This window comes from Camarhynchus parvulus, chromosome 2, assembly GCF_901933205.1.
Source record: "Camarhynchus parvulus chromosome 2, STF_HiC, whole genome shotgun sequence".
NCBI classification, from domain to species: Eukaryota; Metazoa; Chordata; class Aves; order Passeriformes; family Thraupidae; genus Camarhynchus; species Camarhynchus parvulus.
This window is the reverse complement of record NC_044572.1, coordinates 143,193,336-143,209,239: the sequence shown is the minus strand read 5'-3', so window position 1 is coordinate 143,209,239 and position 15,904 is coordinate 143,193,336. Positions and strand designations below refer to the sequence as shown.

General features: G+C 36.1%; 1 protein-coding gene across 5 annotated transcripts in view; it reads right to left on the bottom strand.

The window, feature by feature from the left end:
* The window catches only part of EFR3A (EFR3 homolog A), a 76,672-nt gene that overhangs the window by 44,238 nt on the left and 16,530 nt on the right, over nucleotides 1-15,904 (bottom strand). For all 5 annotated transcript variants that reach the window (XM_030966866.1, XM_030966885.1, XM_030966875.1 and 2 more), the window contains 3 exons: nucleotides 9,335-9,411; nucleotides 7,386-7,513; nucleotides 5,902-6,052 (listed from right to left, as the gene is read on the bottom strand). In XM_030966866.1, the coding sequence (XP_030822726.1) occupies nucleotides 5,902-6,052; nucleotides 7,386-7,513; nucleotides 9,335-9,411 (356 nt within the window). Of the gene's footprint in view, nucleotides 1-5,901; nucleotides 6,053-7,385; nucleotides 7,514-9,334; nucleotides 9,412-15,904 lie in introns of those variants that run through there.

Here is a 15,904-nt window from a genome sequence, read left to right as displayed (position 1 = left end):
TCCTTACATCTCAATAAGGCACCAAGACCAAGGATTTAGTAAACCCCAAACAATGTTATCTTAATATTTTCCAGATGCTCTAGTCAACAAATGATTCACCCAGAAAACCTCCATAAAAGCATGGAAAAGAATGGAAACAAAGTACAAAGAAGACAGAGCACTGTGGGAGTGGCTGTGAGAATGAGAATATTAATTCATGTGGCTAATTCATGTTGCATTTAGTATCAGCCTTTATTATTATTATCTGAAGTACTAATTATTTGATTGACAGGATCTCCCAGCAGGAAAGCTTAATACACTCTAATAACTGTTTTGTTAACAGAAAGATTTATTGTACCAAGAAACTCCTTTGTAAGAAGAAATGATGACTTTAGGCCAAGCAAGTGCCAGGGACTCCCTCATCCTGAGTACCTCTCCTGTATCAGGGGGCAGCTTTGCAGCAGGGACACAAACACGTGGAAGTCACACCTTTCAAAACAGCATGCACAGTAAGAGATCCAGAAAGGGCAAAGGTTTTTCATGTCCTCATGTCTATAACAAAACAATTTCACCAACTGAACATACAGCATTTCTGAAGCACGATCCAGGACTAGCATTCAGATGATTGAGCATTTAGGCCACAGGAAAGCTCTCTGTGGTAACAGTTTTGAGTTGTGCACTGTCATTCAGTAAAGTGTAAAATTCCATTCCATCATAGAAATGTTAAGTTTTTACAGCAGACATCACTCTGTACTTTGCAGTGGTGTTTTTATTGTTGTTACAGAATATTTTACTCCTAAGCACATATTTTCAAACAAACTTCAAATATAGCACTTATTCAATGTAAAAAAGGATAAAACTCTTATGAAAGTCCAAGCACTTGCCTAAGGATTTTTACAAAGCTTTTATATATGTAAACATGTCAGTCACAGTAAATGCTTTCAAGCATCCTATGGTAACTTATGGAAGTTTTACAGTACAAGCATCTTCTATATTTTATAATACAGAAGGTACAGAAAGAAACTTACATTGGTAGTACCTTATTTCCATTTATTTTGAAACCAATAAAATTCAATCAGTATAAGAACATATAAATCTACCACAAAGCAAAGAAGAAACATATGATTTATTCAGAAGATGTTTGTTCCAGACTGAGTAGAGAAATTTGGATTATATTACCAGGAGAGAGAGAGACGTTGTGCAAGCCCTGTAAGTAAATCCTATAATTTCTCAAGGACAAAATTTCTTCTATGCATTTATACTATTTTATCACAGTTATGTAGCAAATACATGAGGAGAAAAATCATAACTTTTAATGGGCCCTGGATGTCTTTAAAGAAGGTCAGTTTTATTCAAGAATAATCACCATGCATCATATTTGAGTTTGAGTCATGTTACTTAAAGTAACTCCCTGTAAGAATACTACGCTCGACTTGAGAATTATTTTTTTCATATCTGAGCTCCCCAATTTGTCTTCTGCAGCCTGCAATTTTCTCTTGTTTCAAACACAGTGCTGATACTGGCAGTTATCACCTTTCACAGGCCAAGGTACTGTGTTTCATTATTATGAAACTGTCACATGGGAAGTCATGATCTCCTATAAATGTAATACTCTTACAAACCACACAGCACAGCCTTAATGAGAAGTGTGAATGTTATGCGTGCACTACAACAAATAAATGCCAGAAGGACAAGCACTTCAATTTTCCTGAAGAGAAAAGCTTTAAACATTGGATACATTAGCTTCACACTGGATACATTAACATTACAAAGACAGCATGAAAATGATCACGAGGTTCTCAGCAATGAAAACTGGTGATTTAGTTTATTTATTAATACCTGGGGTCACCTGACACTTTCAGTTTTATCAGAATAGGATGGAAAATTTCACATTCTATTTTAGTTTGTGCCCCTTGGATAAAAATTCTCCTGACCAGCACATGTGCAGTTGTGTAACAAAATCAGCAGTGGAATGTTGGCTTACAGGGTCACAGTAGTGGCTGTGGAACTGCAAAACCAGAGAGCACAAGTATGAGCGGGAGAAGCAATACTTAACTTTGAGTGACCCTGAAGCACTTAAATTCTAGCAGATGAAGACACACAATTTCTAAGATAATTTAATAACTCACAAAATGAGAAAGAGTGCCGTGTGTTAATCTATCTCCTTGAGATTTAAATCCTATTAAAAAGACAGAGGAGGCATCCTAGAAAAGGGATTGTTCCATTATGTATTAAATCACTACAAGCATAAAGTTCTGTATTGGTACATGGAATGAAAGAAGCATCTTGCAATAAGAGTAAGTTTTCATTGCCTACTTCCAGATTAGCAAGCTGCAGACAAGGCAAACAAGTAAATACCCTGCTGGGAATATGAATTCTGACATGGCTTAATTTCAAAGTGTTGACATTTGATACGATTTCTACACACATATGGACTTAATTCTGCCCAAACCAACTGCTTTTAAAAGCCAACACTAAAAAATATGAAAGTCTTGTCTCAGGCACTGGTTGATCACTTTTCCACTTGGGACTCTGTCTATCTTCCTTTAAATTACAAATGATGACAACCAGCAATAATAGCCACCTTCTCATGCACAGGAAGCTCAACACTGTCACTGACGGGATCATTACTTCACTGCTCCTACAAAGGAGATGCCTTTATAAAAGGAAGCAGCCTATCAACTAAAGAAGCACTTGTGGTACATAATTAAAGTTTGGTAATAATGGGTTCCACATATTATCTGCTATTTATCACATGAAACCCCAATACCTTACTGACAAAATACATTCACCTCATCAGCATTCCAAATTAGCTTAAAATATTTGTATTTAACTGAGTCTTGTAAATATACATTAAGATGAAAATTATACTAAATTATGTATCCAATTGTTCTTGACCAGTCGTCCACTAAAGAAATTTTCTGAACCTTCTTTAAAAACTTTAGAAATAGACATAAACTGGATATAGATTAATAGATAAAAATTAGATCTCTTATTCCAAAAAATTTTGACCACAAGGTGAAAGATTTTAAAGCTTGTCTCCTCTATTCTAGTAAAAAACACTACAGACCTAAGCAATACATTTAATTCTTTGTACTTGAGCAATGGAGATGCTTTTCATGACACTCAGTTACTGAAATTCTGCAAGAAAATTAGAGAGAGAAATACAGTATTGTCATCATTTTCTAAGGAAAAGCTTATTGCAATCAGCCTTCAGATGCTCAACACATAAGCCAAGGAGATATCACTTTTTCCCACCACATTTTTTCAGTTTCCTGACCAGCATATGCTATCCTGGCACATGGTCTATAAAAACATCTTCCATGCTAGAAAAAGCTATTTTGAACCTCACAGACATTAGCAATTTGAAATTTGGTCTATATAAAAAAAATCTCAACACTTATTCATTATAGCCACTATGAAATTTTACCATTTTAAGTATCTGCCTTATATGATTAGATTTACAATTATGTTATTAAGAAAACAGGAAAAAAACCAGCTGCTGTAGGAAATAAGTTAACATAATTTATAAATGCAATATATAAATGCAACTAATTAATTATATGTTACCTGAAGATCAGGCTTAAAAATGCATAAATAAAACCCAAAAAATTATTTATCTAAAATAGTCATCTTCAGGTTTGCTTTTCAAAAACAAATTGATTTTTTATTATAAATTAAATGAAATTTAAATTCCAAAATTAACTTAAGATGACAAACACCTAAGTAAAAGTTTTGGGGGTTTTTTTTCCTGAAATATAGGGCACAAAGTAGAGTAAGTTCTGCATCCAAAACTAAATACCTGGAAGTCAGTAAAACACAATCAGAAGGCAGTGGGAGCTTCCAAATCTTTCCAAGCCTTTAAACTACCCAAAGATGTTCTGTACAGAGATTTGCTTCATTTGAAACCCTTTTAACCAACCACAAGAGTCCCTGCAGCTGAAGGAAAATCTGTGAGGCTGAAAAAACCCTACAGCTCAAGGAAAGAGGTTTGAATTTTACTTCAAAGACATCACTGCTTTTCTATATCAATGAAGCTTTGGATAGAAAATAATCAAAATCTACTTAGAGCCACAATCATACTCCATATATTTTAAATGTAAGCAGACTATAAATTTGTAGGGGCCTTAAAGTGAGTTTCCTAAAACTACTATGTAAAATTTTCCAACGGTTGCCTGACTTTTCACCAGTTAAAAACATTTACTTCATATACAACCCATTCTTCTCTTCTAGACAATCCCAGTTTGCACTCCAAAGTGGTTCATGTGCTAAAGTACATGAAGCATTATTCAGTCACCAGACCATCTCCTCTTGCTTTTTGGTTTTTGTTCATTTGCTTATTTCCTTCTGAAGGAGAGAAAAAAGGCTGAATATGGCAGTAAACTTTCTCTGTTAATGTAACAAAATCTATTTAAGAACACAGTAAGGCAGTGCCCTTGGAAACAGACAAGCTGTTACCCTTGTTCCTTCTAAGTCAATACAAATAGACTTGTATCCTTTGTCTTCATTAACTCTAGAAGGTACCTAGGGAAATTACCAGAGTTAGGCTAAAATAAGGTTTTGAAATGCTGTTGAAGAGCCATAAAAATTCTCTCTCTTCACAGAGTTTCTCCTCTCATTTAGGGAAACCTTTTTTTTGTGAGTTTTATAGAAGACAAACACAAACTATCTCCTAATTCAGGAAGCCCTAATCTCCTTTACTCACAAAAGACTTAGGAACCAACAGGAATATCAAACAGATTACCCTAAGCGGAGTCCTGTTCAGTAACATGCATTTTGAAGCGACACATGCCTTGTACATCAGAGTGGAGGTTGGCACTAACCAGTGATTCTAAACAACTGGAAAGTGATGCATACCTTGCCATTTGGCAGCCGAGGAAACAAGTTCCAAAGTCATTTCCCTAAAAGAACTTGCCCAGACATTATTATACAAACAAATCAAAATCAGCAGGGTAGCCTGGCTCAATGATATTTAAATGAATAAGCAAAATTTTATATGTATAATGAGATATAGATCTTGTTATCCTCAGTAAAGCTGCCCTGCTAGTGGGGGAACAAGGGACACTTCTACCCTACATTACAGCAAAACTCTCTTTATTTCACCATAACAAGAAATCCTGCTCTGGGGTAACATCAGTTTACTACGCCCTCCTGTCTTCCTGAGCTGCAACTCCATTTAATTCCATCAGCTGGGAACCAAACCCAAAAGCCCAACAGCTTTACTGATTCCACAAAGAAATCCCCCACTGTTAGCAATGGCAATAATTTACATGAAAAGCAAGTACTCTATACTCATGTAAAAGCAATAACTCTAAGTGAAAACAGTCCACATCACAATCCTGGAATTTATGAGATTCTAATTTTACCAGCTGGAAAATACAGTATTTAGAAGGGAAGTATTACAGAGCTATACCCTTGATAGCACCCATCACTCTAACTGGAAAACTAGACCTCTAAATCTTCATTTTGATGCTTTTAGTTACGCCCTTCAAGCCTGGATCTGAATCCTGAAATATTTAAGCTGGTAAGAGGGTGAGATTGCAATACTCAAAGCTACTTTTCAGCTAAGAAGAATCTTTCTGTGTAACTTAAGCTGCAGAAAACAAAACACTGCCTTACCTATATATTGGGTCCAGGAGGACTGCTTAAAGACTCAAACCATGAACTCACAGCACAGCTTTCCTGTTCCTTCCAGAAGTTATTTTTGGAGGGAATGAGCCCACACATCAAAAGAATTCAGGATACTGCAGGGAAACAGTTTATCTGCCTCCAGCTGGTATCTGCTCTGTGTTTAGGCCCAAAGGATACAGCCCTGCTACAAACAGCATCTTTCAATTGATGTCAACTGGCAGACCCTTTAAGACTTCTCAAACTAATTTTCCAGATTTACTCTGATTTGATTTAGCATCTGAGCTTACTCACAGAATTAGTCCCAAGGACTTGCAGCTTTGGTTCGCCTGATTCCAGAAGCTTGGCCACCATATGAAGGAAACTTTCCACGAATGGTTTTATGCTTTGAGAATGGCAAGCCATTAGAAGTTGGTCCAGTGCCTCCATGGCAATTAAAACATAACTGAAAATTAATTGGAGACAGATAAAGACATTTATCATTTACTCAGTTAGTTCAACTTAGGATCTTGCCATAAAAAATAGAAAAGAAAGAATGGAAGGTGCATATTTCCCACTGCATAAAAATGACACTTGGAGCTATTTTCTACATCCATATTTTCTCTCTTTTTTCCTTTTTTTGGGAGGAGATGAGGTGGTGTAGGAGGGAGGGAAGTACAGAATTGAGTGCTGGCCATTTACCCTTTCTATAAAGTTATAAAAACAGCTTTGGATGTCATGAAGACCAAAAAATGGTGATCTGTGACGGATGTTGCTTTTCTTTAACAATTCCTGCCACTTCTTAGACTTAAAATATTTCTCACTTAAACATTTGATTTAGCCAAAAGGGCTGAAAAGAAAGATAATGCTTTTTTCCTATATCCTCACTGACATTCAAGAGTGTATTGGGCTTACACAGCCAGGTTTTGTCAGCAAGGAGCTGCAGGGGGGGGTTTCTGTCAGAAACCAGGAGTTGTCCCCATGACACACACAGCCAGCTCCAAGACCGACCCCCAATTTCCTAAACCTGGAAAGGACACTGGAAGTGCCCACAGGTAATCAGATATCCACAGTGCAGAGCATGGAGGACCCCCTGCTGGAGCAGGTGGCTGTGCCTTGAAGGGAACTGCTGCCCACAGAAAGGCCCTGCTGGAACAAGAACAGACTTCTGGCAGGCCCCATGGAGAGCAGCCCATGCAGGAGCTTTTCTGGCAGATCTGTGATCCCAGGGAGGACCCATGCTGTAGCAGCCTGCTCCTGAAGGACTGTACCCTGAGGAAAGAAGCCATGCCAGAGCAGTTCTTAAAGGATTGCCTGCAAGGACAGAGCCAAGACCAGAGCAGGGTAGCAGGAGACACAAGATGGTATGAGCTGACCACAGTCCCCAGTCCTAATCTGCACTGCTTGGTGGAGGTGGAGGAAATGGATTTGGGAGTGAAGTTGAGCTTGGGAAGAAAGATGGCTGGAGAAAAGATGTTTTTAAGCTCTGCTTTAATTTCTCATTATCCTACTCTGTCACTAACTGGCAATAATTAAATCAATCCTCCCCCAAGTCACTCAGTTCCATCATGGAGGAAAAAAAGATCTCCCTGTCCTTATCTCAACCCATGAGCTTTCCATTTTATTTTCTTCTCCATCTGGCTGAGGAGGAGGAGTGAGAGCAGCTGGATGGGCACCTGGCAGTCAGACAAGGGTAACTGACCACAAAGGGTCTGTCTTGCTTTCCAGACTTGATCAGAACAAACATGATGAAATTCCATGACTTCTTGGCATCTATTTTTAATGACTTCTCTCCTTACCCATAGCGATGTCTGGCCACATCCCTGGTCAGTCTCTCTGCCAGGTAAGCCCCAATTCGATCCAGCTTCTCTGGTGCAGAAACTGCATAGAAAGTCAGTTTCTCCATGTCAGCTTTAACAAGACCATCCTAGAAACAGAAATACAAATTAGAAAATTGAAGAGTTCATAGGAAATATAAAGCTTTCCAAGCGTTCTTGCTTTTTTTCTAGTTAATATTTAAAGATCAGAGCGATCAGAGCCTTACAAATGGAAATAAGCTACTGAAAAAACCCCAAAACTCTTGAGCAAAACTGCCATAACCTTAGCTCAAAAATCAGCAACATGGAACAACTAAAATATTTTTAAAGGAAACAAAGCAACTAGCTTGCTCCAGCCTTTTTTTGTGAGGGAATGAGTATTCTAAGACAAGGCATGTAGTGAGATATAGGACCAGTTCTAAGCCACACTTCCTTCCAAATAGCACAATGTAATTTTTTTTCCCTTCCCATCTCCCCACCAAGTATATTCAGTGCATAATTTTGATAAAATATACAAACAAGATTGTAGTTTAAATATTTAATATTGTAGTTTAACTGTTTTATTTCTTCTGTATCATATCTTGAACAAGGCTGGCCCCCAGGCATCTGAGGGCTAATTGTCAGAACAAGATCAAAGATTAAGATATTAGTTCCAACATGAATTGCAACACAGATTGGCTTAGATGAGGTTATAATCATAATTATCAGATAAACAGGATAAGGCTTTCTGTCTTTTTTTTTCCTCCTGGAAGTTCATAAAAACATTTATTTTCCAAATAAATTACTTAAAAACTTTTAAGACATTTATCAAGTAAATCTTCTGATACTATAGAGAAGGTGTGCAACTGAAGGGAACCATCATGAACTGGCCTGTGTCCTCCACTGACCCTATGAATACTAACCAAAGCAGAGACTAAGAAGTGCCAACTCAGAGCTACTGAGTCAGATTTAAACTAAAACACTACAGCTGTAGCATTTCCAGGTGTTTCTACATCTGTATCAAAAACTAGACTAGAACAAAAAAACCTACAAACCCATACTGTTCCATGCATTGAATATATTGTATACACAGAAAAAATTTCCTTTAAAGCCAGTAATATGCACTTACATAATACCTGGCACTGAGTAACATCATCATTTAAGAAAAAGGCAATATACTTTGTAAACATAAACCAAATATTACGCAAATACTGACTGTGCTGCTTACTTCTACTATAACAAAAGATATAAAAATTTGGTAACACACTTAAAAAATAGAGCAGCAGAAACACAAGCTCTTGATCAGTCTGAACTGTCAAATGATTATGTACAGACACATGCATTCCTCCATGGTAAACAGAAGTTATATATTTTCACAGAGAGTAAGAGTTAGGCTTTAATATAGCTCCGAGACTGTTACAGTGAAATGAAAAAATAAAATGGTAGATGAGTATCTGGAAAAATTTAAAAAAAACACCAGAAAAACCTTTTTGGGTCACAACAGACTACCAGAACTACAAAAATGTTCACAGTCAGTAAGTCAAGAGTTAAAAAATTAAAATCCTGTAGAAAACCAGAAAATGTTCACACCTGCAACCACAAGAAAGCAAGTGTTTGTGGCTCTAAAAAGTGATGAAGTTAAGTGCTACCTCTGCAGCAGAATACCTTGTTTAATGAAATCTCAGTTTCTCTGAGCAAAACATACTAATTTTATTCTTCAGTGTGCAGCCCTGCTTTGGAAATGGAATTAGACCAGATGATCTTCATGGATCCCTCTCCAAATAAATTATTCTACTAACCTCCCTTAAAGCTATTAAGCGCTAAAGCAGAATTTATGGTAAAATGTTAAAAGAGAAAAAAAAAAAGAAAAAATTAAAAAAACTGCTAAGTCCCAAGTTATAATCACAGATTTTCAAACACCAATCCCTTAAAATTTTAAAGTCATGACTCACTTTTGGATCTTCAGGAAAGATGTTGTCTACCAGACGCTTGTAGCGAGGTCGCAGCGCAGCACAGCAGCAGCAAACTCCTGCGGAGAGATTTACCCAACGGGATTTAGGATGCACTTCTAGGGACTCATTGGAAGGGACAAGCTGACAAGCATGGAGGAAGAAGATAACACTGAATTCAGCTTGCTATCAGCAAGAAAGCAAAACCAAGGGAATTGAAAGTAAGTACAAGTAAGTCAATAAGCAAAACGACTGACACACTGCAATACATGAGAAAATATGCAAGGATCTCGGGTACCAGAGATGCAACTGCCATCCACACTTAAAAGCATGCAGAAAAGTCAAGGCATTTTAAAATTGAGTCATATTAAAACCAAAGCTGCTTCATTTGCAGGTTTATCTTCACTCTGAATGACTGTTTCAAACCACCAAAATGTGCACTATGTGCATTATTCTAAAAAAAAAGAAAAGAAAAATGAAATCTGTTTCAAAGGCACCCATATAAACCAATATAAACCATAATATACAAAACATGCTCTGCTTTCCTTATCCCTTCTCCTTCCTTTTACTGGGCATCAGTGAAATGACAATCACTTGAAGTAGAGAAATGAGTTTTTCTGATCTCATTTCTACTCTACTACTAATCCATATAATCAGAATAACGCATGTAATTTCAATTTTATTAATTTTAGAAGTCATACTATCTGCTTTAAAAAGATAACAAACCTGTAAATCATTGCTTGGTCCTTTTTCTAGCACTAAGAACTACTAGAAGTTTGGAGTTAGGTTAAAACTCAGCACAAAAGAAAAAAAAAACGTTTCTAGGTATCTGTCCAACTGTTTATCAGGGCAAACTTATGCCCTTGTTTTTAAAATTTTTTGACAAATAAGGTTTTAAATGTTTTAGTGGGCATCTTATCAGATTAACTTATTGGCCAAGCCTCAGATCAACACCAAAGCAGCTCTAATGCACCAAGTAAACAATGAGACACTCAATAATAACGTATCAAGCACACATGCAGACCCTGTCTTTCAAGTTGGAACACCTGAAGGATTCGGAGAAGCTAAATACCTTACAAATGTCTTATTAAAGATTTCCATTTACATACTCAAAAAAATCATTTTAACACTACTAAAAACAGTAAAAAAAAATGCAAACAATAAAGGGTATCTTGGCAGAAACTTTTGATAATTACAATTCCTCTGCAAAAGCATCAAGACTTGTATTTCTTTACTTAAGACATCTAAGTAATCTTAGTTTTTACCATACTTATAGAACATATGGGAGGTTCATAACAAAGATTTCACCTGCTGTGCTTGGTTTTAATTACAAGACTCTACAGGAGTAGACATTTTCCCTCAATTACAACTGTTTTCTGATACTATTGTCTCTTGGACAAAAAATGTATTCTGATCATACTTTGACAATTCTTGCCACTTATTTAATCAAAAACAATTACTGAATATAGATCTATGATTTTAAAACTGTGCCTTAACTCCAAGTTCTCCCCAATGGACTTGAATTCTGCCCAGCTTATGAATTAAGAGTCCTGTACCACCAGTTACATCAACACTGACTTATGACTTCAATACATAATTATGAAAATAAAAAGCACTCAAGGAATAAACAACTGAAATATTGAGGATTTTTTTTGTTAAACAGCACTTTGTAATACTGTCAAGTTCTTCATACCACTCCTGCTGATGTCTTACTCATGGAGGTGTAACAAATGTAAAAATCTACATTTACATAAAAGCAGGTATGAAATAGATAAAATCAAAGTTCTTCAATATGCTGGAAAATGTAGGTATGAAAAGAGGTTAAAATCCTACTTAAAATAAAAATAATTTAGACAGTTCTACAAAAACATTTGATTGAGAGCAATGCTATGCAACATCTTAGAAGTAAGGAAAATCATAGTAAGAAAGGAATACTGTATCATTGTCTTGTATACTGGTCCATATTGGGAAATTCAAGTAAGACCATCAAAATCCACCAAATCCCACGTATTATTGCTAAATATTTCTTGAGGTAGGTATGCAACTCTGCAGTACTCTGGCCCAGCACTCTTTGTAATTGGTTTTCTACCTTATGGTTGACCATTAACTTTGGTCCATGGTAAACATTATGTTTGATTAGTACTAAATATAACAAAATATTCTAACAATATCTGTAGCATACAACTACCTAAAACATAACAAGAGCAGGAAAACAATCTAAAATATTTCAAGACAGGCAATTAAAAATGCTTTTTAGAATTACTTTCTCCCTCTTTAACTGACAGAGGAAGAAAATCTTTGCAAAGAACTGCAATTTAAATCTTAAAATGGTGTTTCAAACCTGTGTTAATTACATTAATTTAACATAAAATCTGGATCCAGTTACTTCTTTGAGATGGATAAAAAAGATCAGGTAACAGTACCAATTCATTCTGACGGCCTTACCAGATGGTTTCACTTAATGGAAACATAATATTGCTCTTTTGAAATACTGCTCTCCAAATTTATGGAACACAGTGAATTTTAACACCAAAAAAAGGCCTAACAGTAAGTATGCATAAAACTTGAAACTTCTTCCTCATCTTGGATTTTTGTAGCATCTTTACATTGCTATGTATTTCATTATAGAACTGTTTACATGGAAAAAAAACCCCATAAACTTGTCAAAAATTCTGTATCATCAAAGTATAAACTTAAAAAACTATGATGTTAATACCATCAAAAGAACTTCCTACATTAAACAGAACATTCAAGTATCAGAAAGTGAGATTTAATCTGTCAAAGTTTTCAGCCTCCAAGCAGAGCACTGTCAGAAATAAAACTGACAGGCACTCCAAACAACACAGAAATAAACGACAACCTAAATCAAAAACCAGAATAGTTAACAGTCACGACACAGATTTTGTGGGAAAACTACTAATCATTGCTCAGTTATATCATTTTGATATAAGCAAGAAAGGTTAACAAAAATCATAGGAATAGGCTTAAAGAATGTATGAATATTTAAAAACAACAACAACAACAAAAGACAACAAAACAAAATTGCCACAAGATCAAGTCAACAAACTACATTAGAAGTAATCCATAAAATTTAGGAACATTTTACTTCATAGACCAAAAAGATGAATCTTGTAAGAGGGATAGAAGCTGAGAAACTGAAAATGGATTCCCTGCTTCTTGGATACCAATTTAACACAGATAAAAATTTATTTGGATAAACACATTCATTTCACATAAATAGACTATTTTGTAGGTCTATAGAACACAAGTAAAAAAAAAAAAAAAGCTGTTCCATTTTATGAAGGTTTATTGAGGAAAAATCTTATGGCAATTCCTTTTTAATGTCAGACAAAATTTACATTTTAATGGCCTCTCCCTTGCATGCATCTTTACATCATTTTATGCAAGTAAATATAACAGTTAAAGCAATATCTACAGAGAATTCTGCACTGTAATGTGAAAGATAATATATAAGGTTTAAAAAATATTGTCTGCTTCTCCAATAGTGAGATTTTTATCTAGCTCAAACATGCACATTCTCATCTGCTAAAGAAGTCCGATAATCTGCATTTTTCATGTTATAACTGTACACATTTACCAGCTGCACAGGTACTTCTTTTTACACATATTTATTCTACACAAGAGCAGTAAGACACAGCCCCCGCCATCAGAAAATGGTAATTTCACCTACCCAAACACATACATGGTCTCGGCTCAAAAGGAGAATTATAATCATAGGCTTTTTCTTGCTCAACAGTTGGAACTTGCACATACTGCCTCATCCTGGATATGAATTCACTCTGGGGGAATTGTCTCCTTTCCCAGAAATGTTCCCTCTCACACTCACACAGCTGCGGTTCCTTCCCGCCAGGGCTCTGCAACACTGTAAGCTTATCTGATCAGCTCAGTGACATCTGCATAAAGCCACCAAACACGTGAAAAACCTCAGTATCAAATTCTGTTAACAAGGCCAGGCACAGGAAGAGAAAAGAATAAAAGATATATTGTCAATGTGTGATTCACACAAATCCTCCAATGAAACTGCACAGACAGTTTCATTACTTCAACTTGCCTGGAACACACAGCTCATTATTTCTCTGACTAGTAGTAAAAAATCCATATAGTTTCAGGTAAAACTATCCTCAGACAGCTGCCACATATCACTGTAGAGTGATAAATATTTTAGCAAAACCTACTTGCTTGGTCTTCCTGGAGAACAGATACAGAGTAATGTATTTAAGGCAGACTACTGACAAAAAGACTTTTTTAAACAGAAAGGTTTACATCTAAGATTAAAGAAACAATCTAAAAATAATGAAATTGACATTATCTTTGATAATACTTCCTAGTTTAGGAAGCAAGGATTACAGAATTTAAATCATTAACATGATTATGATCCAGCAGGTAGAAAATCAATTTTCAGTTAAGCAATTCTGAAGTTACTTTCCAGCTTCCCATTAATTCTCAGCATTTTATTGTTTCACTTCCTACATTACATCCACTTGGGATACACAAATACAGGATTTGCATAAAGACATTTTTATAAACCCTAGCAATTATAAGTTCTGTTTTTAATAAAAACACAGCTAATAATTTCTACATAAAAATCCCATACCCATTCAACACTTAAAAGATTAGTGCTAATAAACTCAGAGAAAACCTTGAGCTGCTCAGAAAATGTCCCCACACAGTTTACTACAGGAAACACCATGCTGTAAATTAGAAAAATCACATTTCAATAAAGCTCTATTTCAAAATAGTCTGTCTGAATATTTGTGCTGTATCTTACTCATACAAAATTACAGGAAAACAAAAGTTTCATAAAACATAAAAGAGTAAGTTCTGCCAATTGAGTTTAAACTGCCACATTTTCTTCTATCAAAACCTAGGAAAAAAAATCACCTGTTTTATCTAATGCTGGAATTTCTTCCATAGTTTTGTCACATTGTCTAATATTGTTGTCAACTGTTTACAGAGCATTAATAACCTGAAGCAAGATTTCATGTTTACTCCCTGAATATTTTTATTTTCTCACAAGCTTGGATGTGGTCATCCCTAACTTTATTTGCAATTGTCCAAGCTTTTTTTAAAAAATCATATTCTATCAAAAAACAGTGCAATTAACATAGAAGTTTCAATCTACAGAAAAATGATGTTTTGCTAATATCAAGCAACACAGCAATATTAAAATTATATCTGGTTGCTCAATGTATTTGAAAGTAACTATGTAAAAATTTATTTGACTGTAATACATTAAACTTTCATTTTACTTATTTTTCTGTATCTGAGATGAGAAATATAAATAAAATGCATTTCTTTCAAATATCCTGATGAAAGTGCATAAAATAACACTTTAACCATAACCACTTACTATATTGGGTTATTTCTGAACTGCTAATATCAGTTGATGCATTTAATTCAGAACTAAAATGACTTTCAAGGGTACTCTCATTCCACTATAAAAAAGAGATCAGACATTTTATAACAAGAAAACTATTGCAGCCATATAAGGGAGCTAATTAAAAATATTCTTCAACCTGCTATAAAAAGAGCAAGTGCTGTGAGGATGGACTGCTCAGCCATTGCAATGTCCCTGGACTGCACTCCCAGAGGGCACAGCGGGCTCATCATCCAGAGAGGATGAAGCCTCATCCCCCAGATGAGCCTCTCCTCCCCTCATCCAAAGCCAGCTGACCCCTAAGTGCCTGGTTTCCAGCCTCTCTCCACCAAAATGCACCCAAGAAAATGTCCAACAGACAAACGAAAATTTTTCTTGAGAACAGGATATTCCTCTCATGATGTGAAATTTTGGCCCCCATGACAGCAAACCTGCAGTAACACCTAATGGGGAAAATTCCATCCATACCTAGGTTTGACAATTTTACATTTATTTAAAAAAATATTTTGGTGCTCAGTTTATTTGAAACAAATGAAAACTACACCCAAAAAACCAGCTTTCTACTTAAAATTTCTCACACTAAGCTAAAAAGTTCAAGTTAATTCTTCTGTGATATGACTTCAAGAGTTCTTCTAAACTGGAATCATATAATCATTAAGGTTGGAAAAAGACCTCTAAGATTATGAAATTCAACCATCAACCCAGCACCAACACCATGTTCACCATTAAACCATGTCCTGAAGTGTCATATCCCCGTTTTTTGAACGCTTCCAGGGATGGTGACTCCACGCTCCCCTGGGCAGCCTATCCCAGTCCCTAACCACCTTTTCTGTGAAGATTACTTTCTTAATATCCAATCTAAACCTCCCCTGGTGCAACTTGAGGCCATTTCCTCTTGTCCTGTCTCTTGCTACCTGGGAGAAGAGACCGACCCCCACCTGAGTACAGCCTCCTCCGTCCAGGCAGTTGTGGAGAGTGATAAGGTTCTCTCTGAGCCTCCTTTTCTCCAGGCTGAACAGCCCCAGCTCCCTCAGCTGTTCCTCAGACTTGTGCTCCAGACCCTTCCCCAGCTCTGTTGTTCTCGGGACACACTCCAGCTCCTCAATGTCTTTATTGCAGTGAGGGGCCCAAAACTGGACACAGGATTTGAGGTGTGGCCTCACCAGCGCTGAGTA